This window comes from Entelurus aequoreus, linkage group LG11 (assembly GCF_033978785.1).
Source record: "Entelurus aequoreus isolate RoL-2023_Sb linkage group LG11, RoL_Eaeq_v1.1, whole genome shotgun sequence".
NCBI lineage: Eukaryota > Metazoa > Chordata > Actinopteri > Syngnathiformes > Syngnathidae > Entelurus > Entelurus aequoreus.
Genome location: NC_084741.1, coordinates 44,664,376 through 44,689,482, shown reverse-complemented (window position 1 = coordinate 44,689,482; position 25,107 = coordinate 44,664,376). Strand labels below are relative to the sequence as shown.

The 25,107-nt window shown below is 38.4% G+C and overlaps 1 protein-coding gene across 4 annotated transcripts in view; it reads right to left on the bottom strand.

Moving 5' to 3' along the window:
- Positions 1-25,107, bottom strand: part of cdkal1 (CDK5 regulatory subunit associated protein 1-like 1) — a 600,364-nt gene that overhangs the window by 146,341 nt on the left and 428,916 nt on the right. For all 4 annotated transcript variants that reach the window (XM_062063405.1, XM_062063406.1, XM_062063403.1 and 1 more), the window contains one exon: positions 24,353-24,533. In XM_062063405.1, coding sequence (XP_061919389.1) covers positions 24,353-24,533 — 181 coding nt within the window. The remainder of the gene's footprint in view (positions 1-24,352; positions 24,534-25,107) is intronic.

Here is a 25,107-nt window from a genome sequence, read left to right as displayed (position 1 = left end):
AATAATGCACACTAATTAGAGTTAATGTCAGTTTGAAGTGAACACGCAACTCACGAGTCACGACCGCCGCTACAGCGCACTTCATTGACCCGACCGTCCTCTAAGCAACTCAGTAGTCCACAATTTAAAAAAATCACTGTGTCTTTTTATTTATATAAATATGTCCGTGTGCAACATAAACACAAATAATTCCTATAGTCACCCACCTAACAGGCTAATTAACTGTATTGATTTATATTATATATGTATATTATACATATATTATATTTACATTATATATGTATATTATATACTATACATATTATATTTATATATAACATGATATATTTGATAATACATCATGTTAAAGATCTATGGATGAACATGAATATACACATATATATATATATATATATATATATATATATATATATATATATATATATACACACATATATATATATATATATATATATATATATATATATATATATATATATATATATATATATATATATATATATATATATATATATATATATATATATATATATACACACATATGTATGTATATATATATACAGTATATATATATATATACATATATATATATATATATATATATATATATATATATATATATATATATATATATATATATATATATATATATATATATATACACACATATGTATGTATATATATATACAGTATATATATATATATATATACATATATATATATATATATATATCAGTGGCGTGCAGTCACTAGAGGCAGGGGAGGCACAGCCTCACCTGCCATCATGGAAAGAAGAAAAAAAAGTAAAAAGAAAGAAAATTAATTAAATTGTTATATGTATCCAGTGATTATACTAAAGTTATTTTCCATTTAACTTCACCAGTTTTAGATTATTTTTATTTTTATTTTCACATTTGCCGTTCAAATACTGAGAAGAGACGGTGCGGTGATCAGCAGCCAGTTGAGGCACGTCACTGATTTGTGGCTCAACATGGATTGTGCGCAATGACTCGGCTAACTGCTCTCCTGCTGTGCAGTGAGACCGTATTGCTATATGAATTATATTATACATTTCCATAGTTTAGTTAGCTGAGGTATATAATGTACAGTGTATTTTGTCAACAACTGTATGTGTGTAACGTATTTCTTGTGCTGAGCGATCATAATACTGCTGCGAAGACGTGAGAGGCTCGTCTCATAACCCCGCCTCCTGGTGCCAAGCACCTCCGTCGCAGAATGCACTGCCCGACGGGAGCGCCACACCAACCAAAGCCCACACCCAAACCCTCCACGTGCAAGACCGAATCCACCCAAAAAAAGTCACTTAACAAGAAGCCAAAAAGTGCAAAAACAACAATGCTCGCGAGTCGCGCTGGAGGAGCCGCGAACGACCGCAGGGACACAACAGTAGGTACACCTGCAGACTGCAGCGCGGATTTCATATTTCATTCATTCACAACTCTTCCAACACGAACACCACTGTTCCCGCACTTATAAGTAAAGGTAAGACCATAATAACGTTTTTTTTATTAAATGTGCTTTTTTGTGTGCTACAGTTTGTAAGTGTAAAGTTAAAGTTAGGTTAAAGTACCAATGATTGTCACACACACACTAGGTGTGGTGAAATTTGTCCTCTGCATTTGACCTATCCCCTTGTTCACCCCCTGGGAGGTGAGGGGAGCAGTGGGCAGCAGCGGCGCCGTGCCTGGGAATAATTTTTGGTGATTTAACCCCCAATTCCAACCCTTGATGCTGAGTGCCAAGCAGGGAAGAATGCTGGTATGAGCTTTTAAACATAACCCGTTAACTGCTGCCAATCACATGGTGAATAAGATACTATTTAGGGTTCATAAGTTTGTAAATCTGACTGTGATGAAGTCAGTGCCTCACCTGACATGAACCTCACCGCACGCCACTGATATATATATACACACACACATACATATATACACATTATAGATATACATATACACACATATATACATTTACATATATAAAAATATATATACATATATATATAAATGTATATATACATATACATATATATACATATATACACATACATATAATACATATATGCATAGACATATATACATACATACATATATCTATATATACATACAGTGTATATACATACATGCAGTATATATACACACATATACTATATATACATACATACAGTATACACACACACACACACACACACACACACACACACACACACACACACACACACACACACACACACACACACACACACACACACACACACACACATATATCGCTAAGCCAGAGAACTTGATCTAGGTAGGATACTGTCAACAAGGTGTCAGTGACAATACAGCAATGCAAAGCCTGTGTGATTTTTGTCTATTTGCCATCAACGTGATGAGGAACAATAGTTGTTACCATTACATCCATCTGGTGTTGTCACTAGAGACAGATGCTGTAACTAAGAGGAAGTGACAATACACGGATGGCTCCACTCACATACACAATGCAAAGGCATCACGCACAAGGCTCCCCACAACTTAAAACCATCCTCATTTGATGAATAACAGAGTACATGTGTGATGACACCTTTGCTGCGGATTTGAGACGTCTGCATGAGGATGAGCTTTTTCAAATAATAACGTAGAGTGCTCCGAAACCAATAATTGTACTCATTACAGAGTTCCACTAAGGCTTAACATTAATCACTTGAGAAATCAATAAGGCTAATGTTTAATAGCTAAGCGGTAGCAATATTTTGTCAAAATCAAAAATGTCATTTTGATACAAGGAAGAGGGGAAAAGCAAAAAATTGTCCTGTACATAATAACACATTACACGTTAATTTGATAAGATCTGACAGAGTTGTACTCAAAATGATTCATCCCACATAAGTTTAACAGGAGCAAACCAGCAAAACTATTTAAATAGCGCAACACATCCAATATTAAAGACACATTCTTTTGGGGCCATTAATTAAAAGTTTGAGAAATGTTTAAATAAATGTAGTTTAATAAGAGGAGCTGAATAATTTAAAGTGCAACTGTAAGTGTGGTATATGAACATGTTACATTTGGGGGCGGCGTGGCGGTGGTGAGATAGTAGAACGGCCAGGCAGAAATTTGAGGGTCCCACATTCCAATCCAGCTTCCGCAATCCTAGTCACTGCTGTTGTGTCCTTGAGCAAGACATTCAACCCACCCTGCTCCCGGTGCCACCCAGACCTGTGTAAAGGTGGCTCAAATGTAAATGATGGGTTTCTCAATATAAAGCGTTTTGAGTCATTTGAGAAAAAGTGCTATATAAATATAATTCACTTCACTTTTGATTTTCCATTCTAAAATGACATAGTTGGATGAAACCTGGGTGGTTGATAAGACATAGTTGCATTCATATTTTGTTTCTTAAGACCTTTGACATGATGTGGGATGTGAGCCGAGGATGTCGTTGTGGCTTGTGCAGCCCTTTGAGACATTTGTGATTAAGGGCTGTATAAATAAACTTTGATTGACTGATTGATTGATTGATAGATATGCAATTTCCATATTGTCACATCCCTGGTGTACAATATCCACTAGGAATGTGTCTGCATCTTCAGTTCGGTGATTACGGAGAAGTTTGAATTCCTTATAGCAGTCTTTTTCAACCTTTTTTGAGCCAAGGCACATTTTTTTCATTGGAAAAATCCGGAGGGACACTACTAGCAGAAAACATAAAAAAATTAACTCAGTAGCTGATATTGACAGTAAAGTCGTTCTCGCAATTGTTGGATATAAATTCAAACCATAACCAAACATGCATCAATATAGCTCTTGTCTCAAAGTAGGTGTACTGTCACCACCTGTCACATCACACCCTGACTTATTTGGACTTTTTTGGTGTTTTCCTGTGTGTAGTGTTCTATATTTTGTTGTTGATTGTCATATTATGTACGGATGTACTTTGTGGACGCCGTCTGCTCCACACGCTGTAAGTCTTTGCTGTCGTCCAGCATTCTGTTTTTGTTTACTTTGCAGCCAGTTCAGTGTTAGTTTCGTTCTGCATAGCCATCCCTAAGCTTCAATGCCATTTCTTAGGCGCACTCACCTTTTGTTTATTTTTGGTTTAAGCATTAGATACCTTTTTACCTGCACGCTGCCTCCCGCTGTCATCTGCATATTGTGATCACCACAAACCATGTTCCCGACATCTACAAAGCAATTAGCTACCTGCTGCCACCTACTGATATGGAAGAGTATTACATGGTTACTCTGCCGAGCTCTAGACAGTACAGACACTCAACAACAACACATTATTTGCAGATTATAATTACTGGTTTGCTAAAAATATTTTTAATCTCCCACGGCACAGCAGACTGTATCTCATGGCACACTGCCTTATAGAATACATTTGACAGGTAGGCTCCACAGGATTTGCAGAGGTACAGTCATATTAACAAATCTGGACACCCCATATTGACACTTTATACATGCAGTATATACTGTATTTGGCAAGTGTATGACTGGTGCTATGACTAACAGCTATAGAATGTGGGTCAGGTGATAATGAAGTATGGACATATCATGCAGCACATTCAAGTTCGTAAACCGCAGTAAGATAGAATATTAATAGAGTGATTACATGCAGCCTCTCACTGGGTCATGTCAATCATCCATGTACTGCGAAACACTTGACTGTAAAACAATATGGTTACATTTTAGTGAAGAGATATTAACCAAATGTTTAAAAGGGACCTATAATGACCTTTATATACATTTAAAGGCCTACTGAAACCCACTACTACCAACCACGCAGTCTGATAGTTTATATATCAATGATGAAATCTTAACATTGCAACACATGCCAATACGGCCGGGTTAACTTATAAAGTGCAATTTTAAATTTCCTGGGAAACTTCCGGCTGAAAACGTCTCGATATGATGATGTTTGCGCGTGACGTCACGGGTTGAAGCAGACATTTTGGAATAGCACGGTGGCCAGCTTAAGTCGTCTGTTTTCACCACATAATTCCACAGTATTCTGGACATCTGTGTTGGTGAATCTTTTGCAATTTGTTCAATTAACAATGGAGACTGCAAAGAAGAAAGCTGTAGGTGGGATCGGTGTATTAGCGGCTGGCTACAGCAACACAACCAGGAGGACTTTGAGTTGGATAGCAGACGCGCTACCGTGAGTACAGCTTTGGCTTCCAAACATTTGATCGCTTGCCCGTACGTGCGTGCCGCTATGTGCATGTCACGTACGTAACTTTGGGGAAATATATGTTTCTTGCCGACTCTGATGGCGGCCGGGGTGTCGTCGAAAGCTACAACGCCGTCCGCCGCCGTGCCGCTGTCCTCACCTGTCTAGGTTGACTTCCTCCGTCTCCGGGCCGCCGACCGCACCGATCATCGTGGTGAAGTCCTTCGTCGCGCCGTCGATCGCTGGAACGCACGTGAGCATGGGTGTTGATAAGCAGATGAGGGCTGGCGTAGGTGGAGAGCTAATGTTTTTAGCATAGCTCTGTCGAGGTCCCGTAGCTAAGTTACACTACCATTCAAAAGTTTGGGGTCACATTGAAATGTCCTTATTTTTGAAGGAAAAGCACTGTACTTTTCAATGAAGATAACTTTAAACTAGTCTTAACTTTAAAGAAATACACTCTATACATTGCTAATGTGGTAAATGACTATTCTAGCTGGAAATGTCTGGTTTTTGGTGCAATATCTACATAGGTGTATAGAGGCCCATTTCCAGCAACTATCACTCCAGTGTTCTAATGGTACAATGTGTTTGCTCATTGGCTCAGAAGGCTAATTGATGATTAGAAAACCCTTGTGCAATCATGTTCACACATCTGAAAACAGTTTAGCTTGTTACAGAAGCTACAAAACTGACCTTCCTTTGAGCAGATTGAGTTTCTGGAGCATCACATTTGTGGGGTCAATTAAACACTCAAAATGGCCAGAAAAAGAGAACTTTCCTCTGAAACTCGACAGTCTATTCTTGTTCTTAGAAATGAAGGCTATTCCACAAAATTGTTTGGGTCACCCCAAACTTTTGAATGGTAGTGTAGCTTCAATGGCGTCGTTAGCAACAGCATTGCTAGGTTTCGCCAGGCGGCACAGCATTAACCGTGTGGTTACAGGTCCAGGGTTTGGTAGTATTGTTGATTTTCTGTCTATCCTTTCAGTCAGGGGTTTATTTCTTCTGTTTCTATCTGCAGTTAAGCACGATGCTATCACGTTAGCTCCGTAGCTAAAGGGCTTCGCCGATGTATTGTCGTGGAGATAGAAGTCACTGTGAATGTCCATTTTGCGTTCTCGACTCTCATTTTCAAGAGGATATAGTATCTGAGGTGGTTTAAAATACAAATCCGTGATCCACAATAGAAAAAGGAGAGAGTGTGGAATCCAATGAGCACTTGTACCTAAGTTACGGTCAGAGCGAAAAAAGATACGTCCTGCACTGCACTCTAATCCTTCACTCTCACTTTCCTCATCCACAAATCTTTCATCCTGGCTCAAATTAATGGGGTAATCGTCACTTTCTCGGTCCGAATCGCTCTTGCTGCTGGTGTAAACAATGTGAAAATGTGAGGAGCCCTTCAACCTGTGACGTCACGCTACTTCCGGTACAGGCAAGGCTTTTTTATCAGCGACCAAATGTTGCGAACTTTATCGACGATGTTCTCTACTAAATCCTTTCAGCAAAAATATGGCAATATCGCGAAATGATCAAGTATGACACATAGAATGGATCTGCTATCCCCGTTTAAATAAGAAAATGTCATTTCAGTAGGCCTTTAAAACACTTCCTTGTGGTCCAGATAATACATTTTGGATATGCTTTATCAATCAATCAAACTTTATTTATGAAGCGCTTTTTATACATAAAAGAAATGCAACACAGAGTGCATTACAAAGTTTAAAAAAAATACCCCGGTGACCCATATCCCCCATTATCACATATGCACACACGGACACACATACCAAACACAAACACACACACACACACAACATACACACATATGCAACTATATGAACAAATGATTGCATGGCTGAGTACAGAGGAGACATGTGCATAAACACTATCACAGGAGCCATCTGCACCAGGAGGTCATCAGACCATGGCCACCAGGACGCTGACACAAAAGCGCCCCCACAAGCACGGCCGATAACCCTTGAGGCAGATGGATCATCTGAGGAACGTTGGAAAATAAAAATAATACAATTTGTAAAATAGTAAGAACCATGAGTAAAGATAAAAAATTAAATAATTAATATCGAGTAAAAGCCAAATCAAAAAGGTGGGTCTCAAGCCTGCTCTTAAAAACATGAACTTTAGTGTACATTTTGCCCCACAGATCCCTTTTTAAACAGTTTTTTAGTTTGTGTGCAAGACTGCAAAACCCCACAGAAGCATCCAAAACTGTGTGCAAGCTCACGCCAAAGAACCTTATAATTTGATGCTTTAGCCTTGTTTAACACCAGTATCCGACATTGTAACAGCATTATTAAGTAAGAAAAGATGAAATTCATCATAGGTCCACTTCAAAGTGTTGCACAAAAGTTGGAACGGGCCTCCTGAATTTAAGCTAAATTGCGTTGCCTATTAATGTTGTCAAATTGTACGCAGCAGACGTGGAAGAGAGTTGTACTGCACATAAGGTTAGTATTCATGTGACATCTTTTAACCTCAAGTTTTTGATTAACGGACGATGATTTTAGTCAATTTTAATCCTTGAAAGTGGGCGGCAAAAACCCAAAGGAGAACCCTTCCACCCCCACCCCACCAAATGCAATATGGTATCCCTTCAATTATTTATGCACCCACTTCATTAATCATGTGCGGGCTCTACCTGGCCCCTGACAGCAACTTAAGCATCACCTGACACTTAATGCCTGTTGCCTCTGGTCAAGTATTATTGTCTCCCAAGATGACTGTTAGACAGGAAGCGTTTGCATTTGGGACGGGCCTGCATGTGTTTCCATGTGCACGCTGGCATAGATGAATGGGAGCAACACTCTGAGATGGTGCTACCAGTAGCTGGCCAGATGTTTTACATTGACAGCAGCTGCACCAATGCCTCATGGGTAATGGAGTCCTTAACCAATTACAATCTGGGGAAATTAAAAATACTGTCCCACCAGAGCAACTAATCTCTTTCACCATCACTTTTTTTACGCCCCCCCCGACATCACTCGCTTCAGCAGCTGCTCACTCGGAACTCTGTCTTGCATTCAAACACACACACACACACACACACGTTGCAATTCAGCAAGTCAATTTATCAAGGCTAAGTTCCGGTCAGCTGGGGATGATTATGGAGATCTAAGCTAATAGCATTCACATCCTTATATTCTCTACATGCACTCGTCTCTCTCGCCATCCCTGTGGTCTTATTTTCCTTCCATCTGCTTCTGCTCTGCCCTCCATGCGGCTTTCTCTCATATATCACAGACTACAATAGGCAATAATTTACAGATACCACAAAGCACCTGGACCTCCTCACAGCTGGACCGTCTCCAGTGTTTTCTTTACCTCACTAATTAGTCGTTTGGCTTGGACCGCTGGCCTAATAGATCAGCCTTTGGCGATCGCCTGTATTCATCACCGGTTGCCTTTTTATGCGTTGTTAAACAAAACAATGTATTGGCACTGAAGCTCCGTTGACTTCTTTCTTGCAGTGCAAACATGTGGCAGATGGTTACCAGACACTACAGATTTGCAGAAATGGCAAATGACCTAATCAAAGTGTTCTCATTCAAATGTTTTATTCCAAATACCACTCAATAGTAGGGATGGGTCAAACAATACTGAAGCATCAATGAATGATCAATGGCTAAACGTGTGTCACTTTAAGAAAAATAACTTGTGACCAATACAGTTCCTCTATGAGTTGACTCTGAAGCGCCAAACTGTTCATCAGGAAGCGCTTCTTTCAAATCACAAGTGACAGCTCGCACTAAATGAAGTCAAAAGAGAGGTGTGCTGCGACTCACGTCGTTTTTCGTCTCCACCATCTATCTAAATCAGGGGTCTCAAACTCAATTTACTGGGGCCTGCTGATGGTAGAGCCTGGGTGAGGGTGGGGCCACACAAAGTATTTACTTTAAGAATCACATTTCACCTCACTCCCACCCACTTCTCCAAAGTGGGCCGGCTAAGGGTGGAGGACAGAGTAAAACAACTTGCACTGAGCCTAGTCTATAAAATCCGCTACACCTCCCTGATATCGAAGTACATGTCAAACTACTTCCTTAACGTAAATGACTGCCATAACCACAACACCAGGGGGAGCTCCACTAACCACGTTAAACCCAGATTCCGAACTAACAAAGGTCTTAACTCCTTCTCTTTCTATGCCACATCAATGTGGAATGCGCTCCCAACAGGTATAAAAGAAAGGGCATCTCTATCCTCCTTCAAAACCGCAATAAAAGTTCACCTCCAGGCAGCTACAACCCTAAACTAACACCCTCCCCGGATTGTTAATAATCAAATGTAAACAATCAATGGAGATACTTTTTCTTATGCCTTCTGATCTCTCTCTCTCTCTCTCTATGCCCACTACTTGCTGTCCATATCCTACCAAGTCAGACCTACACAGTTCCAATATCCATTTCTCTGTTCTCAATTGTTGAAGACTGATGAAAATAACCAAACCTAACCCCCCGGATTGTAAATAATGTAAATAATTCAATGTGATTATCTTGTGTGATGACTGTATTATGATGATAGTATATATCTGATAGTATATATCTGTATCATGAATCAATTTAAGTGGACCCCTTAAACAAGTTGAAAAACTTATTCGGGGGTTACCATTTAGTGGTCAATTGTTCGGAATATGTACTTCTCTGTGCAACCTACTAATAAAAGTCTCAATCAATCAATCAAAAAGCATGGGACTAAATTTGTTAGGTACTTCTACTGGTAATAATTCTAAAGGTAAAATTGAGTGTAAACATTGTATATTTTTACACTGTGGAGTAACCCAGGAGATGATCACAGACACTTACGTTTGCTTAGAGGAAGTTGCCCAATGTGTGTTTGTTGTGCTGTAATGTTTGTGCTTGCATCGTTATTGCAGTTAGTCTTCTTTCTAGTGGGATTCAAGATTGCCATGATATATTTCACCATTAGCCGCCCAGGGTGCACGGGCTGCAATTACACTAAACTGTGAAGTTCAGTGTAGAGTAAAAAAATACGGTCCACAAATGGCCCGCGGGCCGTAAGGAAAAATTTACCGCTCTGAACTGCGATCTGGGAATCGTGATTCACAATATCCCGATTCATTATCGATGAAAAACATTTTTTTCTTTTTAATTTTTTTTTTTTAGGCAATGTACAGTTTACTTTCAGTCATATGTGAGCAGCAAGAGGAGCCTTTGTAATCTGTAACCTGTTTTAAAAAGGTTTTATCACCATTTTTATACCTAATAATATATAGCAAAAACGTGTTGAAACAATAATCAATTCTGAATCAAATCGTCAGCTCAAAAATTGGGATCTAATCGAACTGTGAGCTGTTGTAATACAATCACATTCCTAACCAACACAGTACCAATGCGGTGTTAATACAGCTATTGAATGTGCCATGGTTACGGTTATGGTCGGGTTTATTTCGAACATGCATATAGCAACAGTATGATACATCACATATTTCCAGTTTCTCATTACAACATGTCCGAAAAGGAGTAGGAAGAAGCAGAGCTTATTCATTGCTACCTTTTTTTTATTTCATAGCAAATACTAACACATTTATTTCACTTCCTGTTCTCAATTTGTACACAATTTAACGCCATAAATAATTACGTTCTCAGTAAATAGTTAAATAAGTTGCTCAAAAAGGTTCTTTATGTCTTCTTATTCATATACTTTTTCAAATGTTCTTGTAATAAGACCATATTTTCGGTATATTAGACGGAATTTTTTACCTGCAGTCTGACTGCAGATGACAGTCGAAACATGTAAGGTAAAAATTCATTCTAATATACTGAAAATATGGTCTGATTACAAGAACATTTGAAAAAGTAGTTAAATAAGTTGCAATTTACATAATGAGAGTAATAAGATAACCATATTTTTCAATAAAGTTTAAAATGTTTGTCCAAATTCTTCTTTTTTGTACTTTGTAAACACCCTGAGTTCAAACAGTTTCTTAAACTGGATCATATTAGAATTTGGTTTGACCATAGACTCAGTGTTGTGAGATTTCCCTTGTAGTCCATCTGGGCCACCGTAGGTCACGTCGCAAGAGTCATCAGGACAAGAGAGAGTTGCTAAAGTTAGCCAAGTTAGCTCATGTGACTGAAATAAAGTGTATAAAACAGGACCAGCTTGTCATGACACTCACTGAGGAGCCTTCTACCTATTACTCTTGAATACAGACATGTTCAGTCTCTTGCACTTGTTTCAAGACGTAATTGAAATTATATGCCAATCCCTGATTTAGTTCATTTTCTGCATCAATACCAACTGGCCATTGAAATACAAAACAAATACTAAGGCTATCACAAACAAATGAGGAAAAGTAATTATATTATATAGCACAATACTCCTGTTGACAATGAATACACTGCCTCTACTGAACACTATGATGTCACAATCCCTGACTTGCTGTTTTTTTTTGTTTTTTTTTAATGGACATAAACGGTGAAGTCATACTCCATTTGTACCGTGCTGAACTTGGGCGTGATTCCTCCTCCCACTCTTGGCCCCCACTGCATTTGTGCCATGGTCTGTTTGCTTGTCCCAACATGTACACCAGAAATAAACAAGCATGACAAGTACTTTTTAAAAAGAACAGTGCCACTCCAGGTCTCAATGCCCCCCATAACCCCTGTGAGAGCTTATTTTCATTCTATTCCTAACTTATTTTATACTTACTCCTCTTTTTCCTCCTCTCCACTACCAACTCTTTCTACTTCTCCATCCATCCCTCCCCTGGCTATTCAGCACAGTCGTGTTCCAGACAAACCATCTGGTCCACTTTATTAATGACTGACCCTACATGGCCGAGACATCGCTGAGCTGCCACCAAAGTGTGTGTGTGTGTGTGTGTGTGTGTGTGTGTGTGTGTGTGTGTGTGTGTGTGTGTGTGTGTGTGTGTGTGTGTGTGTGTGCGTGTGTGCACGAACAGGTGCATGCTGACTGATGATGTAATCCACTTTTTACAGCTTTGCCCATTGAAGCAGGTGTAAAGCTCCCAAGGACTGTTACGCCATGTTTTTACTCTTGCCGCACAGGCTAGATTACATCGCCACTCTAAGCAGTTTCCAATTTATTTTACTGCCTTTTTACTATGAGTGTGAACATCAGGCAGCAACCACAAGGAAGTAAACCATAAATAATAAAAAATAAATAAGGAACATTACATACAGTTTAATTGGGTTGGGCTGAGATTTAACCCCCTACTTTTAAATGGAGGAAAACTGGGATTTATTCGACGCTACTCCACTTCATATCCATATTTAGAACACTAAGGGCCTGATGTGCAAACCTGATAGCACATGCAAATCTGATCTACTAAACGTGTGTCAAGTGGATTGCGTCTGTTAAATGAGCAGAACAACGTGTGCAATCCATTTTGCGTCTCTGTCTTCGTTAAAATGCAGAATATATGCTGATCATCAAAACGCCCATGATACTGGGAGGAGAAGATGCAAATATATTATACAGCACACTCAATGTGATTTATCAACACTCATCCCCGTTTTGCAAGCACTCATTTTTACGGCTGCAAGATGGGTGCTTGTGCTACACAGACAGACGAGAATTCTCCGTCCTACGTGTGTGTCAACATTTTGGGTGGTCAAATACCAAAATACAGTATTAGACATATTGTTTATTCAGCAACATCATTTCATGATTTCATATCTGCTGAATGACTTAAGGGGCAAATTAAAACCAATTCAATTGATGCGTTTTGGTGTCCTTTAATGTTTTTATTGACATTCTTTACTTTCACATAGAATATAAATTATAAAAAAATTATTATATGAAAAAAACGTATTTAAGTATGCATTTGTGCGTCTTGAGAGGAGTAAGTGCAACCTCCCTTTCTTGATGTCCATAAAAAGTGGTAGATGTCTCCTGCGTGTTTGAGAACATAGCAAAACACAAGTAGGAGCATGATAACATGTATGTGCAGTAAATGAGATCGTCTCTATGGTGATGTACATACACATATACATATAAACGTATATACATATCAGTGGCGTGCGGTGAGGTTAATGTCTGGTGAGGCACGACTGCATCATCACAGTCAGATTTACAAACATATTAACCTGCAGTGCAGGTGTACCTAATGTTGTGTCCCTGCGGTCGTTCGCGGCTCCTGCAGCGCGAGCATTGTTGTTTTTGCACTTTTTGGCTTCTTGTAAAGTGACTTTTTTTGGGTGGATTCGGTCTTGCACGTGGAGGGTTTGGGTGTGGGCTTTGGTTGGTGTGGCCGCGGCACTCCCGTCGGGGGTGCATTCTGCGGCGGAGGTGCTTGGCACCAGGAGGCGGGGTTATGAGACGAGCCTCACACAGTGTGTCTTCGCAGCAGAGTTTTATGAATGCTCAGCACTAAAAATACGTTACACACATACAGTTGTTGACAAAATACACTGTACATTATATACCTCAGCTAACTAAACTATGGAAATGTATAATATAATTCATATATCAGTACGGTCTCACTTCACAGCAGGCCAGCAGTTAGCCGAGTCATTGCGCACAATCCATGTTGAGGCACAAATCAGTGACGTGCCTCACCTGGCTGCTGATCACCGCACCGTCTCTTCTCAGTATTTGAACGGCAAATGTGAAAATAAAAATAAAAATAATCCAAAACTGGTGAAGTTAAATGGAAAATAACTTTAGTATAATCACTGGATACATATAACAATTTAATTAATTATTTTTCTTTTTTTTTTCTTTCCATGATGGCAGGTGAGGCCGTGCCTCCCCTGCCTCTAGTGACGGCACGCCACTGATACATATAAATAAAGTTGTTTGCACCACTTTTTAATTGCACACACAGTGTTAGTAGATCACACGCAACACGCCCACTAATAGTATACGCTATTTTATAGGTTGCACACACTGTTTTGCACAAGGTATTTAGATTTTAGTAAAACAGGCGATAAATGGCCTTCGCTGTAATTTTGAAATTGCACAAAATGGCTTAATGTGCGCTCTAAAAGCCTATTAATGGGCACCAAAGGTGGGAAATATATATCATTTCCCTCACTTCTCTGCTCTATGTTATAAAAACATATGAGAACTGGTTATACGTTCAGTTTAAAAGTTCTTGATGCATGGAAGATCTGTGACCTGCTTCTAGCTAGATGAGCCCGCCTTGTGTATATCACACAACTCCATGGATGACAACTTTGTATAAACAAATATATATATATATATATATATATATATATATATATATATATATATATATATATATATATATATATATATACATATATACATATGTACGCGCGGACGCACGCGCGCACGAACACAATTCACAGATACCACAAAGCACCTGAACCTCATCACAAATGGGCTGTGTGTTTTCTTTACTTCACTAATTAAATTTACAGTTCACTTCGATTGCTGGCCTAATAGATTGCTTGTGTTCATCACCGATTGCCTTTAAATGTGTTGTTAATGTTAAGTCCATCATCAAGGCTAGATTGAGGGCAATATACGACGTGGCGAAGTTGGTAGAGTGGCTGTGCCAGCAATCGGAGTGTTGCTGGTTACTGGGGTTCAATTCCCACCTTCTACCTTCCTAGTCACGTCCGTTGTGTCCTTGGGCAAGACACTTCACCCTTTGCCTCTGATGGCTGCTGGTTAGCGCCTTGCATGGCAGCTCCCGCCATCAGTGTGTGAATGTGTGTGTGAATGGGTAAATGTGGAAATACTGTCAAAGCGCTTTGAGTACCTTGAAGGTAGAAAAGCGCTATACAAGTATAACCCATTTATCATTTATTTATTATTTACTTTTTGTGGAAGCATGGAGACTTTTGAAAATTGTTGAAAAAAAGTCAGGAAAGTAAATTTCATTGGCTGAGTTCTTATTGTGAATGTGAGTGTCAACATACGTTAGTTTCTCTCATCTCTCCATTTATGCTGCAGTCTCTTTGGTAGATATCCAAATTGTATAAAATAATTTTCACATAAAAAAGAAACCTGGTTCAGATTAGAGTACAATGTTACCTCAACTTGTGAGTACTTTATCTTAAATTTGTGGTACCAGCTGTCTCTCAGCTTTTTGTTATGCTTTAAATTGCGGGCATCATTTGACTTGTGAGCATTTTCGCCGTCAGTTGAAATAATATTTGTAATGGTGTTGTGCTGTTGGAGCAATAAAGAGTAAATATATTGTTACATGGTCCATCCATTTTCTACTGCTTGTCCCTATCCCAGCTACACATGGGCTGAAGGCGGGGTACACCCTGTACAAGTCGCCACTTCATCGCAGGGTGCAATAAATAGTTGATATATTGTTACATGTTGTTGGTCCTGCTTCGTTAAGTCAAGAAACAAACATCAGCTTTGATTAGATAGTGGCAGAGCTCGTTTGAGCACCGCTCAAAAATAGACCAAATCCTGCCCCAACAACCACCGGAACTAAGAAAGTTAGTCAGAACGAGGAAAAACAAACGATTAAGAATATGTCCTACTGTTTAGTAGCCTACCCGGCAAGTCAGCCCCGCCCAGCACAGTCAGTCCGCATCAGACAAGCTGAAGCCAGCCTCTGCATCATTTATTTATAAAAATATTAAGAAGCTGCAGATGCTGTGTTTGATGTGTTTAATTATGTTCTATCTACTCTTGACTCAATAAACAAGTGCATTTTGTTTGGTACACAGACACACATATCACTTGTAAACACTGACCTTGCTAGTCCGTCCTTCAAATAGGTCTGTGTAGAACATAAACAATCCTAGTTCCTATTGTTACTAGAGGGAGAAAGTGTTGCCAGATGTCATGAGAGAAACAAGCAACGAGCACTATGACAACAAGTCACTTGTAATAAGCGGATTATAAGCAGACTTGGCAACACTAAAAGGAGAAGCAGCCAAAGGAGAGACTACAAGGTAAATGCTAATACATTTTTTCATAAAATTACTTGTTTGTAGTACATGCTATTGTTATATTTTTCAACGTTTCTTGTCTAAGAGTGAGATTTTCTTTTTGAAAAGCATGTTACATGTTAGAATTGTGGTGTTTTGGGAGATACGAGTGTTTTGAGTTACAAGCTCGGTCGTGGAACGCATTTTACTTGTAAATTGAGGTACTACCGTAAATATCTAATTCCATATTGTACCTCTTAAATATCATATTTCACGGACTATAAGCTGCTACCTTTTTCCTATGCTTATATCCCTGCGGTTTATAAACGTACTTACTTACTGCCCTTTATGCCTTGATTGGCATGTAGGGCAGCAACGAATGTCCATTGCACTTCTGTCGATCCTAGGCCAGTTTCTGAATAGTATCCGGATTTAGGTCCTTCAAATCATTCTCTAATGTTCTGCGACTTATAAAACGGTGTGGCTAATTTATGGATTGGTCTTCGCTAACGGCCATATGTTTTTGTATTCAACAAATAGTTTTCAACAGAGACACTGAAAAGCTGTGTTATTGTTTGTGCTATGGCACCATCTTTTGGACAAGTTCGCTCACTGCAGGTGCTGCGGGATTAACGTCTACAGCAGGGGTAGGGAACCTATGGCTCTCGAGCCAGATGTGGCTCTTTTGATGACTGCATCTGGCTCTCAGATAAATCTTAGCTGACATTACTTAACAGGATAAGTACTGAATAATTCCGCTGGTAATCACAGTGTTAAAAATAACGTTCAAAATATAAAACATTCTCATGCATTTTAATCCATCCATCCGTTTTCTACCACACCTGTTCAAGAAATCGCATTAATGGTAAGAAGTATTTTACTTATTATTGGTTAGCTTCAGAATAACAATGTTATTAAAAAGAATGAGAGACTTATTATACTCTAAAAATGTTGGTCTTACTTAAAAATGCACACATTTAGTTGTATTCAGTGTTAAAAAAAATATTATATGGCTCTCATGGAAATACATTTTAAAATATTTGGCTTTCTTGGCTCTCTCAGCCAAAAAGGTTCCCGACCCCTGGTCTACAGTATTTCCTTCTGTCTAGTACCTTAAACCGACAGTAAAAGTGCAGTTTCGTCTTCTAGTAGTCCATCGCGTTTCTACTCGTACGATTTCTTAATTCATCACTCCCAGCAACGTCTGTAAGTTTTACAATATACTAAACAATTCATACTTACTAAACGGTCCCATGTGTAATGTCTGTAGGAGTCTTTTCGTGCATATTTGTACGTGCATTCATAATGTAATCAAGCTAGCTTCAGTAGCAAGTGTCTGTGTTAGTATTATTAACTTACAATAACATTCTTTTTGTATTGTTTTAGTTTAGCAAATTCCTCAGTAAATTCACCAAAACGTCAACGTGGAGTTACTGAGTCTGTTTAGCTGATCGGAAAGCCAGCTTCCGCAGCTTGTGGTTCCATGACAATGACTTATGTTTTGTTTGATCAGCTGTTTTACTGCCGTGTTTCAGACAGTGTTTGGAAAAAACTAAGGTGCGTATAAATCTTTCTGTGGAATTAACTCATTTCCAAGCATATACTTCTGCACCTTATAGTCCGGTGCGGTTAATATGTGGGGAATATATTTTCTCCCATAATTTAATGGGTGCGACTTATAATACTGTTGATCTCTATAGCCCGGAAAATATGGTACATCTTTAATTAAATTAATCCAAGAAGGAACACATGTTATTAGTATGCACTTCATTACCAGTGGTTTGGGTGTGAAAAGTTTGTCAAAGAAAACAAACTATTAGAATGAAGTCAGGCAAAAGTCACATTCGTTACAAACAGTTTCTACAAGCTCCTGCATTTTCCACTGCCTAACTTTCAAAGTGCTGCTTGCGGAAAGGTGGTTTGAAAAGATGCCTGCTTACATCCAAACCTGACAATAAGAGTCGGATGAGACAGATTCGGGGGAAAGAAAAGCGAGCAGAAAAAGATAAGAAGCAGAGCAGCTGTGCGGTTGCCTGGGGATTGATCCCTCTAAGACGCACTCAGCTTCTCCTCGGAGAATCAAGTGCAGGGGGGGACAAAGGGAATGACTTATGAAGACGCTCCACATGAAAGAGATGTGTCAACACTTTGATGGTAAAGAGTGAGAGAGTGTAAATGCAAAGAAAGTCTGAAACATAACAGGAAGGTGCCGCATAAGAGGTCATACTCGAGAAGAAAGGTCATGGAAAAGAAGAGTTTTCCCTGAGAAAATAAGCACAAGTAGTTCATGTGAAACCTGATGAATTCTGTAGCACATGTAGGTTACCAGCCAGCAGGCACATGAATTAATGGCTTCATGCTCCTGACCAAGCGCTGTATAAAACACTGCTTTCAAGTTACTTCTGTGCTCAAAAGGATACCAAATGAAGTGTCAAGGTCTTGCGATATTGCTGCTTTATACTAAGTGTCTCTGAGGAGGGAAGGAGACATCTTAAGAACCATCTAACTTGTGATGAAGTCAGAGGCAATGTCTTTTGAAATACAATTATTGACACCTTTTTTATGACCTCTAACCTTACTTCAAAAGGGATTATTTGTGGTAAATCAAAACAATATTTCATTTCATCGAAGCAGGTTTTTTTTGGACAGTTGCTTGACTGACAGATGTCTCATTCTGTCACCAACAGTTATAGCATCCGCTAATCCAAAAATAATCTCATCCAGGTAGTTTTTACTCGCAGCACATTTGGAACTCACAAGCAGGCTTTAACGCATGCAGTGAGACACCTCCACATTAATACTTCAAATAACGACTACATATGGCTGCAGTTTGTCTTTTGATAGCTTTCGGGATTAGCGATACTAGAAGCTGCACAGAAGTTATGGAGGCACGACAGAACAGGAGCAGGATTTTTGGATTTTCATATGACAAGAGGCAGGCATGTGTTTCCTTTTAAGCCACACATGCAAATTGAAGTGTGTAATTCTAATATCTTTCATTGCGCACATGCAGGAACATCTTACCTGAAATAGCACACATCACTCCTCAAATTACAAACTTCAAAGCGTGTGAGGTTTGGATTAAAGATGGATTAAAATTGAGTTTTTAAATTGTTGAAATTTGAGTTATTGTAAATCGGGTGTTGCTGTACTAATAACAAACCAGATGTGGAATCGGTCTTTCACTCTTGGTTTGAGTTTGAGTTTATTTTCAACATGCATGCATACAACATGATACATCACAATTTCCAGTTTCTCTATTCAACATGGTCGAAAATGAGTAAGAAGAAGCAGAGTTTATTTAATCCTACCCTTTCTCCTTAACATAGCAGTTGCTAAAACTTTTGTTCACTTCCTGTTCTCAATTTATTCACAATATACTCCATAAGTAATAACTATAAAAATACATAAATAATAGTTGGTGAAGTAAATTATATTTCATACGGTGAGATGAGTAAGATTATCTAGAAAAGGAATGGATGGATGAGATCAATTCAGAATGTTTATCATGGTTCTTCTTCTTTGTACTTTGTAAATACTTTTAAGTTTGAAGAGTTTCTTGAAGTGGATCATATTAGTACATTGTTTGATTTCTTTTCTTAATCCATTTCATAATTTAATTCCACATACTGATATACTGAAGGTCTTAAGTGTTGTACGTGCGTACAAATGTTTTAAATTACATTTTTCTTTAAGATTATATTTCTCCTCTTTTGTTGAGAATAATTGTTGTATATTCTTGGGTAGCAGGTTATAGTTTGCTTTGTGTATAATTTTAGCTGTTTGCAAATTCACTATGTCGTGGAATTTCAGTATTTTTGATTCAATAAATAAGGGGTTTGAATGTTCTCTATATCCAACATTATGTATTATTCTAACTGATCTTTTTTGTAACACTGTTAATGAATGAAGTGTACATTTGTAGTTGTTTCCCCATATTTCTACACAATAACTCAGATATGGTAACACTAGCGAGCAGTAGAGAATATGGAGTGATTTTTGGTCTAGAACATGTTTTGCTTTATTCATTATTGACGTGTTTCTTGCTACTTTATGTTGTATATTTTTTACATGAAATTTCCAGTTCAATTTATCATCAATCATTATACCTAGAAATTTGGTTGATTGCACCACCAAATACATGTGCATGATTATTTGTAAATGTCAAATATGATCAATCTTATTTTATACCAACAAGATTATGAACAACTTTACTGTTACATATTTTTAAACGTTTTATTTGCCTAAAAATAAAGATAACCTTCTATATGTTAAACACTGAAAGTAAATCAGATATTCTAAGACTCGGAGAAGAGGTAGGAATAAATAGAATATGCTTCTAACTACCAACTAAATTGAGCAAGTGTAATAAACATGTGATGTACTTGAATGTAACACTGTTCAGCATAATCGTAATAAAGTAAACCATCACCGTAACTACTGTTGTAACATCCTGAGAACCAGCATCCTCTGCAGGGGATTTGATTGTGGTCTAGTTCTTTTGTCAGAGTTACACATTTTAGGAAACAAATAGCGCTGTCATCCACAAATGTCCACTTCAGAGAACGCTGGCTATTAGGTGGTGACTACGTCTTGAGTCAGAGGCGCAGCGTAGTCCTAACTAATTGGCTGACTTAAAGGGGAACTGCACTTTTTGGTAATGTTGCCTATCATTCACAATCATTATGAAAGACATGACGACAGATGGATTTTTTTTAATGCATTCTGATTTGTAAATAAAAGTCCACTTACAGAGCCTACTTACCTCTATTTTACCCATAAAACCCAATAAATAACCAATCAAAAGGCGCCAACAATACTCCGTCGACATTTCGTAATTTGAAAATTAAGCAAGTATTAGTTATTGTTAATATATTGTTATTATAGGTGCCAACGCAGAAACTATTTACAGTGGCGCTGTGATCACAAGCCTGTGTTTAATTTTTACATGATTCACAGGCGAGGTGTTTCCTCTCTTCTTTGCTGCATGGAAGTTTATTGTAGATCATAAATCCTGCATCTCACCTGGACAGAAGAAGTCTTAGGATGTATTCCGACATGTTGGTACTCTTTGACAGCCATTTAGAACCCAGAGATGGTGAGAACAACACAAAGAGATGCTTGGTCCCCCCACCCTGTTTCTTCGCAAATATTATGAGACATTCTTCATCTAAATGGGAATATATAAACATTCTAGCAATCGGCATCCTAATAACAGCGGACCTTGTACAGTAAGTGATGTTTTATTATGTTTGTTGGCTCTCAAAGTCTGCAGTGAGTAATAATCAGTGATGAATAAATAAAAAGCGAACGCCGTGATGCGTTTTTGAAATGAATGTGCTGCGTATGCTTAAAATGATCAAAATACGTAAATATGAAATGTTATTATAAATGTGTTCTTTACTACATTACATATAAACTTACATCATATGTATATAAAACCTCAATGGAGGTGTTTGGATGTTTTTTTAAGGGTTTTATAGGCAGAATAGAGAGGCACCCATAAACTCCATTGTAATCAGACTTTTTATCGTATGTATTTAATATTGGGAATGCAAAAAAAAACAAAAAAACAACATAAATTGTGATGCCTCTCATGATAATTGTGAACGATAGGCAAAATTCCTCAAAAAAGTGCAGTTCTCTTTTAAAGACACCAAAATCCAAATCCTTCTAATACAACGACTATGACAAGATTGGCCCTTTGTTAAATGGTAAATGGGTTATACTTGTATAGCGCTTTTCTACCTTCAAGGTACTCAAAAGCGCTTTGACACTATTTCCACATTCACCCATTCACACACACATTCACGGCAGGAGCTGCCATGCAAGGCCCTAACCACGACCCATCAAGAGCAAGGGTGAAGTGTCTTGCTCAAGGACACAACAGACATGACGAGGTTGGTAGAAGGTGGGGATCGAACCAGGAACTCTCAGGTTGCTGGCACGGCCACTCTCCCAACAGCGCCACGCCGTCCCAATCATAGTTCTGGACCTAAAAATTATGTCTACAGGTGAAATTCCCCCAAAATAGACATAGTAAGGATTTTAGGCTTGTTTTTAAACAAGTTTCAGCACATTCTGGAACGCCCACTTTGAGCTCTAAAGTGTGGGCGGGCCTGCATCAGCCTGATGTCTTCACCTACAGAAGACTGTGCGCAGCTGATCTCAATTTTGAATGTTGCGCCAATGTGGAAGACGACTTTGGAAGGTGACCACATTTCTCAAACGCCAGGCGTTCAACTGTGGTATGACCAGTCAGGATCCACCAAGCGTTAATCGCAGCATTTTCACATGTCCAACAAGATTTTAAATCTGCAAGTTAAAGTTGTCTTAATGTGTGTACAACCTGCTTAAAGCATATTATCACAGAATGTAGACCAGTGGTTCTTCACCTGGGTTCGATCGAACCCTAGGGGTTCGGTGAGTCGGGCTCAGGAGGTCAAAACACACCCGACTCATCGTGTAAAAAAAATGTCTCCCTATTGGCGTATTACGGACACAGCAACAGCAGAAGTCAGACTGATTTGCAGGTGTGTCATTTGTTGTGAGTTTATGCACTGTGTTGGTTTTGTTCTTTGAACAAGGTGATGTTCATGCACCGTTCATTTAGTGCATCAGTAAAAAAAACTTGGTAACACTTTAGTATGGGGAACATATTCACCATTAATTAGTTGCTTATTAACATGCAAATTAGTAACATATTGGCTCTTAACTAGCCATTATTAAGTACTTATTAATGCCTTATTCGGCATGGCCTTATCATAACCCTGACCCTAACCCTCTAACCCTAACCCTAACCAAATAACTTTAAATTAAGCCTTTGTTACTTACAATATCTTCCCCTAGTGTCCAAAAAACTGTAAATTAAGTATTTGTTACTTAGAATATGTTCCCCATACTAAAGTGCTACCAAAAACATATAACTTTGTCTAGAATTTGAAAAAAAAAAACATTTTATTTTTCACTAAAGAAGGGTTCGGTGAATGCGCATATGAAACTGGTGGGGTTCGGTACCTCCAACAAGGTTAAGAACCACTGATGTAGACCATAAACTGTATACTATAACTCTGACATGAAAACAAGAAAAATCCACAGAATTCCTAACATTGGAATAATGAGAACCAAGTAACGGTTTCCTAGTGTACACTTATCACTAGGGATGGGCACCGGTAGTAACCAGACCGATAAAAAAGAAGCTATCGATTTCTCATTTTGGTGCTAAATGAATGTTATCGTGGAAGTAACATCTTGTAAGTGATGTAGCATCCTGACAGAAGCACACAGCCATAGGCTAGTTAGTAGTCACAAAAATACAACACTTCCTCATTACACACCAATGACGATTATGGGAACCAAGGTTGCTTTCACGATCACCCGGAATGATGAGTATTAACATTACAAGACCAGTAAGTTGTTTTTTATTATACATTCTATATGGTTTGTATTGCTGCAATAATTATGACGATAAGTTGTGGGTTATATATTTTATTTTTAAATGTATTCCTTAGTTATTCAATTCATATTATTAATCAGTCCAACTCGTATGTCACAAAATTGCATCAAAATAAGATGGCACTGTTTTTTTGTGTATTTTTATTTAATTTAATTTTTTTTACAAAAATGTGCATGTTTTTTTATTTTTTAAACACCAGTTCGGGCATTTTTTAAGTACTGCCACCTTTTTTAAAGTATATATTCCATCTGGTGATGCGTCAGAGAAGTCTGTAAATATGTAAAATCTGTAAAAAACCTGTTCAGTGGCCTTGTGGTTAGAGTGTCTGCCCTAAACTGTAAGGTCGTGAGTTCAAACCCCGGCCGAGTCATACCAAAGACTATAAATATGGGACCCTTTGCCTCCCTGCTTGGCACTCAGCATCAAGGGTTGGAATTGGGGGTTAAATCACCAAATGATTCCCGAGCACGGCCACCGCTGCCGCTCACTGCTCCCCTCACCTCCCAGGGGGTGAACACGGGGATGGGTCAAATGCAGAGGTTAATTTCACCACACCTAGTGTGTATGCAACTATCGTTGGGAATTTAACTTTCACTTTAAATATGTAATGTGTATAGAGTATCATTGTTGATGATGTTCGTGCATTGTATGTAATGTTACAGTGGCCTAAAATATTAAATATATTTGCTAAATAAAACATCTGCCTTGTTTTTAATGAATACGTAAGCCTACTACACTATGCATATTTTAATGTAGGTCAGTATGGTGGCACTTGGAGAGCCAAGTGTTTCTTGTGGTAGTACTTTGTAAAAAAAAACATTTTTAAACCACTGATGTACACGATCCTGCTTACCACATGTGCTGGCACTTGCTCCATTTTAGCCGCCGGTGTCCCTGGTCTGGGGTAGAACTGATTGATGAAGAGACTGGGGAATCGATAACATTTCACCAAGTCTATAGTTTCTCTGAAGTCTGCCTCTGTCTCGCCAGGGAAGCCGCAGATTATATCTGTCGCAATTGTTACACCTGGGACCCTGGGAGAGAGACAAAGAGAAGGGAAGAGTGTGTAACAATACCACTTGAGCGAAATGCTAAAATGAATACAATAGGAAGGCTGACCATGACCATTTTTGCTATACAAAACACAACTGTATTTACGGTGGAGAAAAAAAATGCTAGAAACCATATACCAGAAATGAAGCATTTTAATGTTTGATACAGCAGTACAATATAGACAATTAAAAGCATTGGAACACACCTTTCAATTACCTAAATTTTTTGCTGAATCTTCATCCGTTCAGCATATTAAAATATGTCATTGGTGAACACCAAATCTTAAACATGTTATGAATAAACAATAATAAAGCTGGTGAGTCTGGAAATAGGATATACAGAACAGTGTTTATGTTTGGCTCCAATAAATTATGTAATGTAATCACATCTGAACAAAGAACCATAATGGAGGACCTGTGATATGACAGTTTTACAGAGCTACAATAATTACTGCTGAGTCAATTTTCCACTGGGCAAAAAAAAAAAACTGAGGTTTGCGATTAACAAATATTACTCCATTGCTGTAAAACTAGATAAAGCTGAGTAAGGTTCACT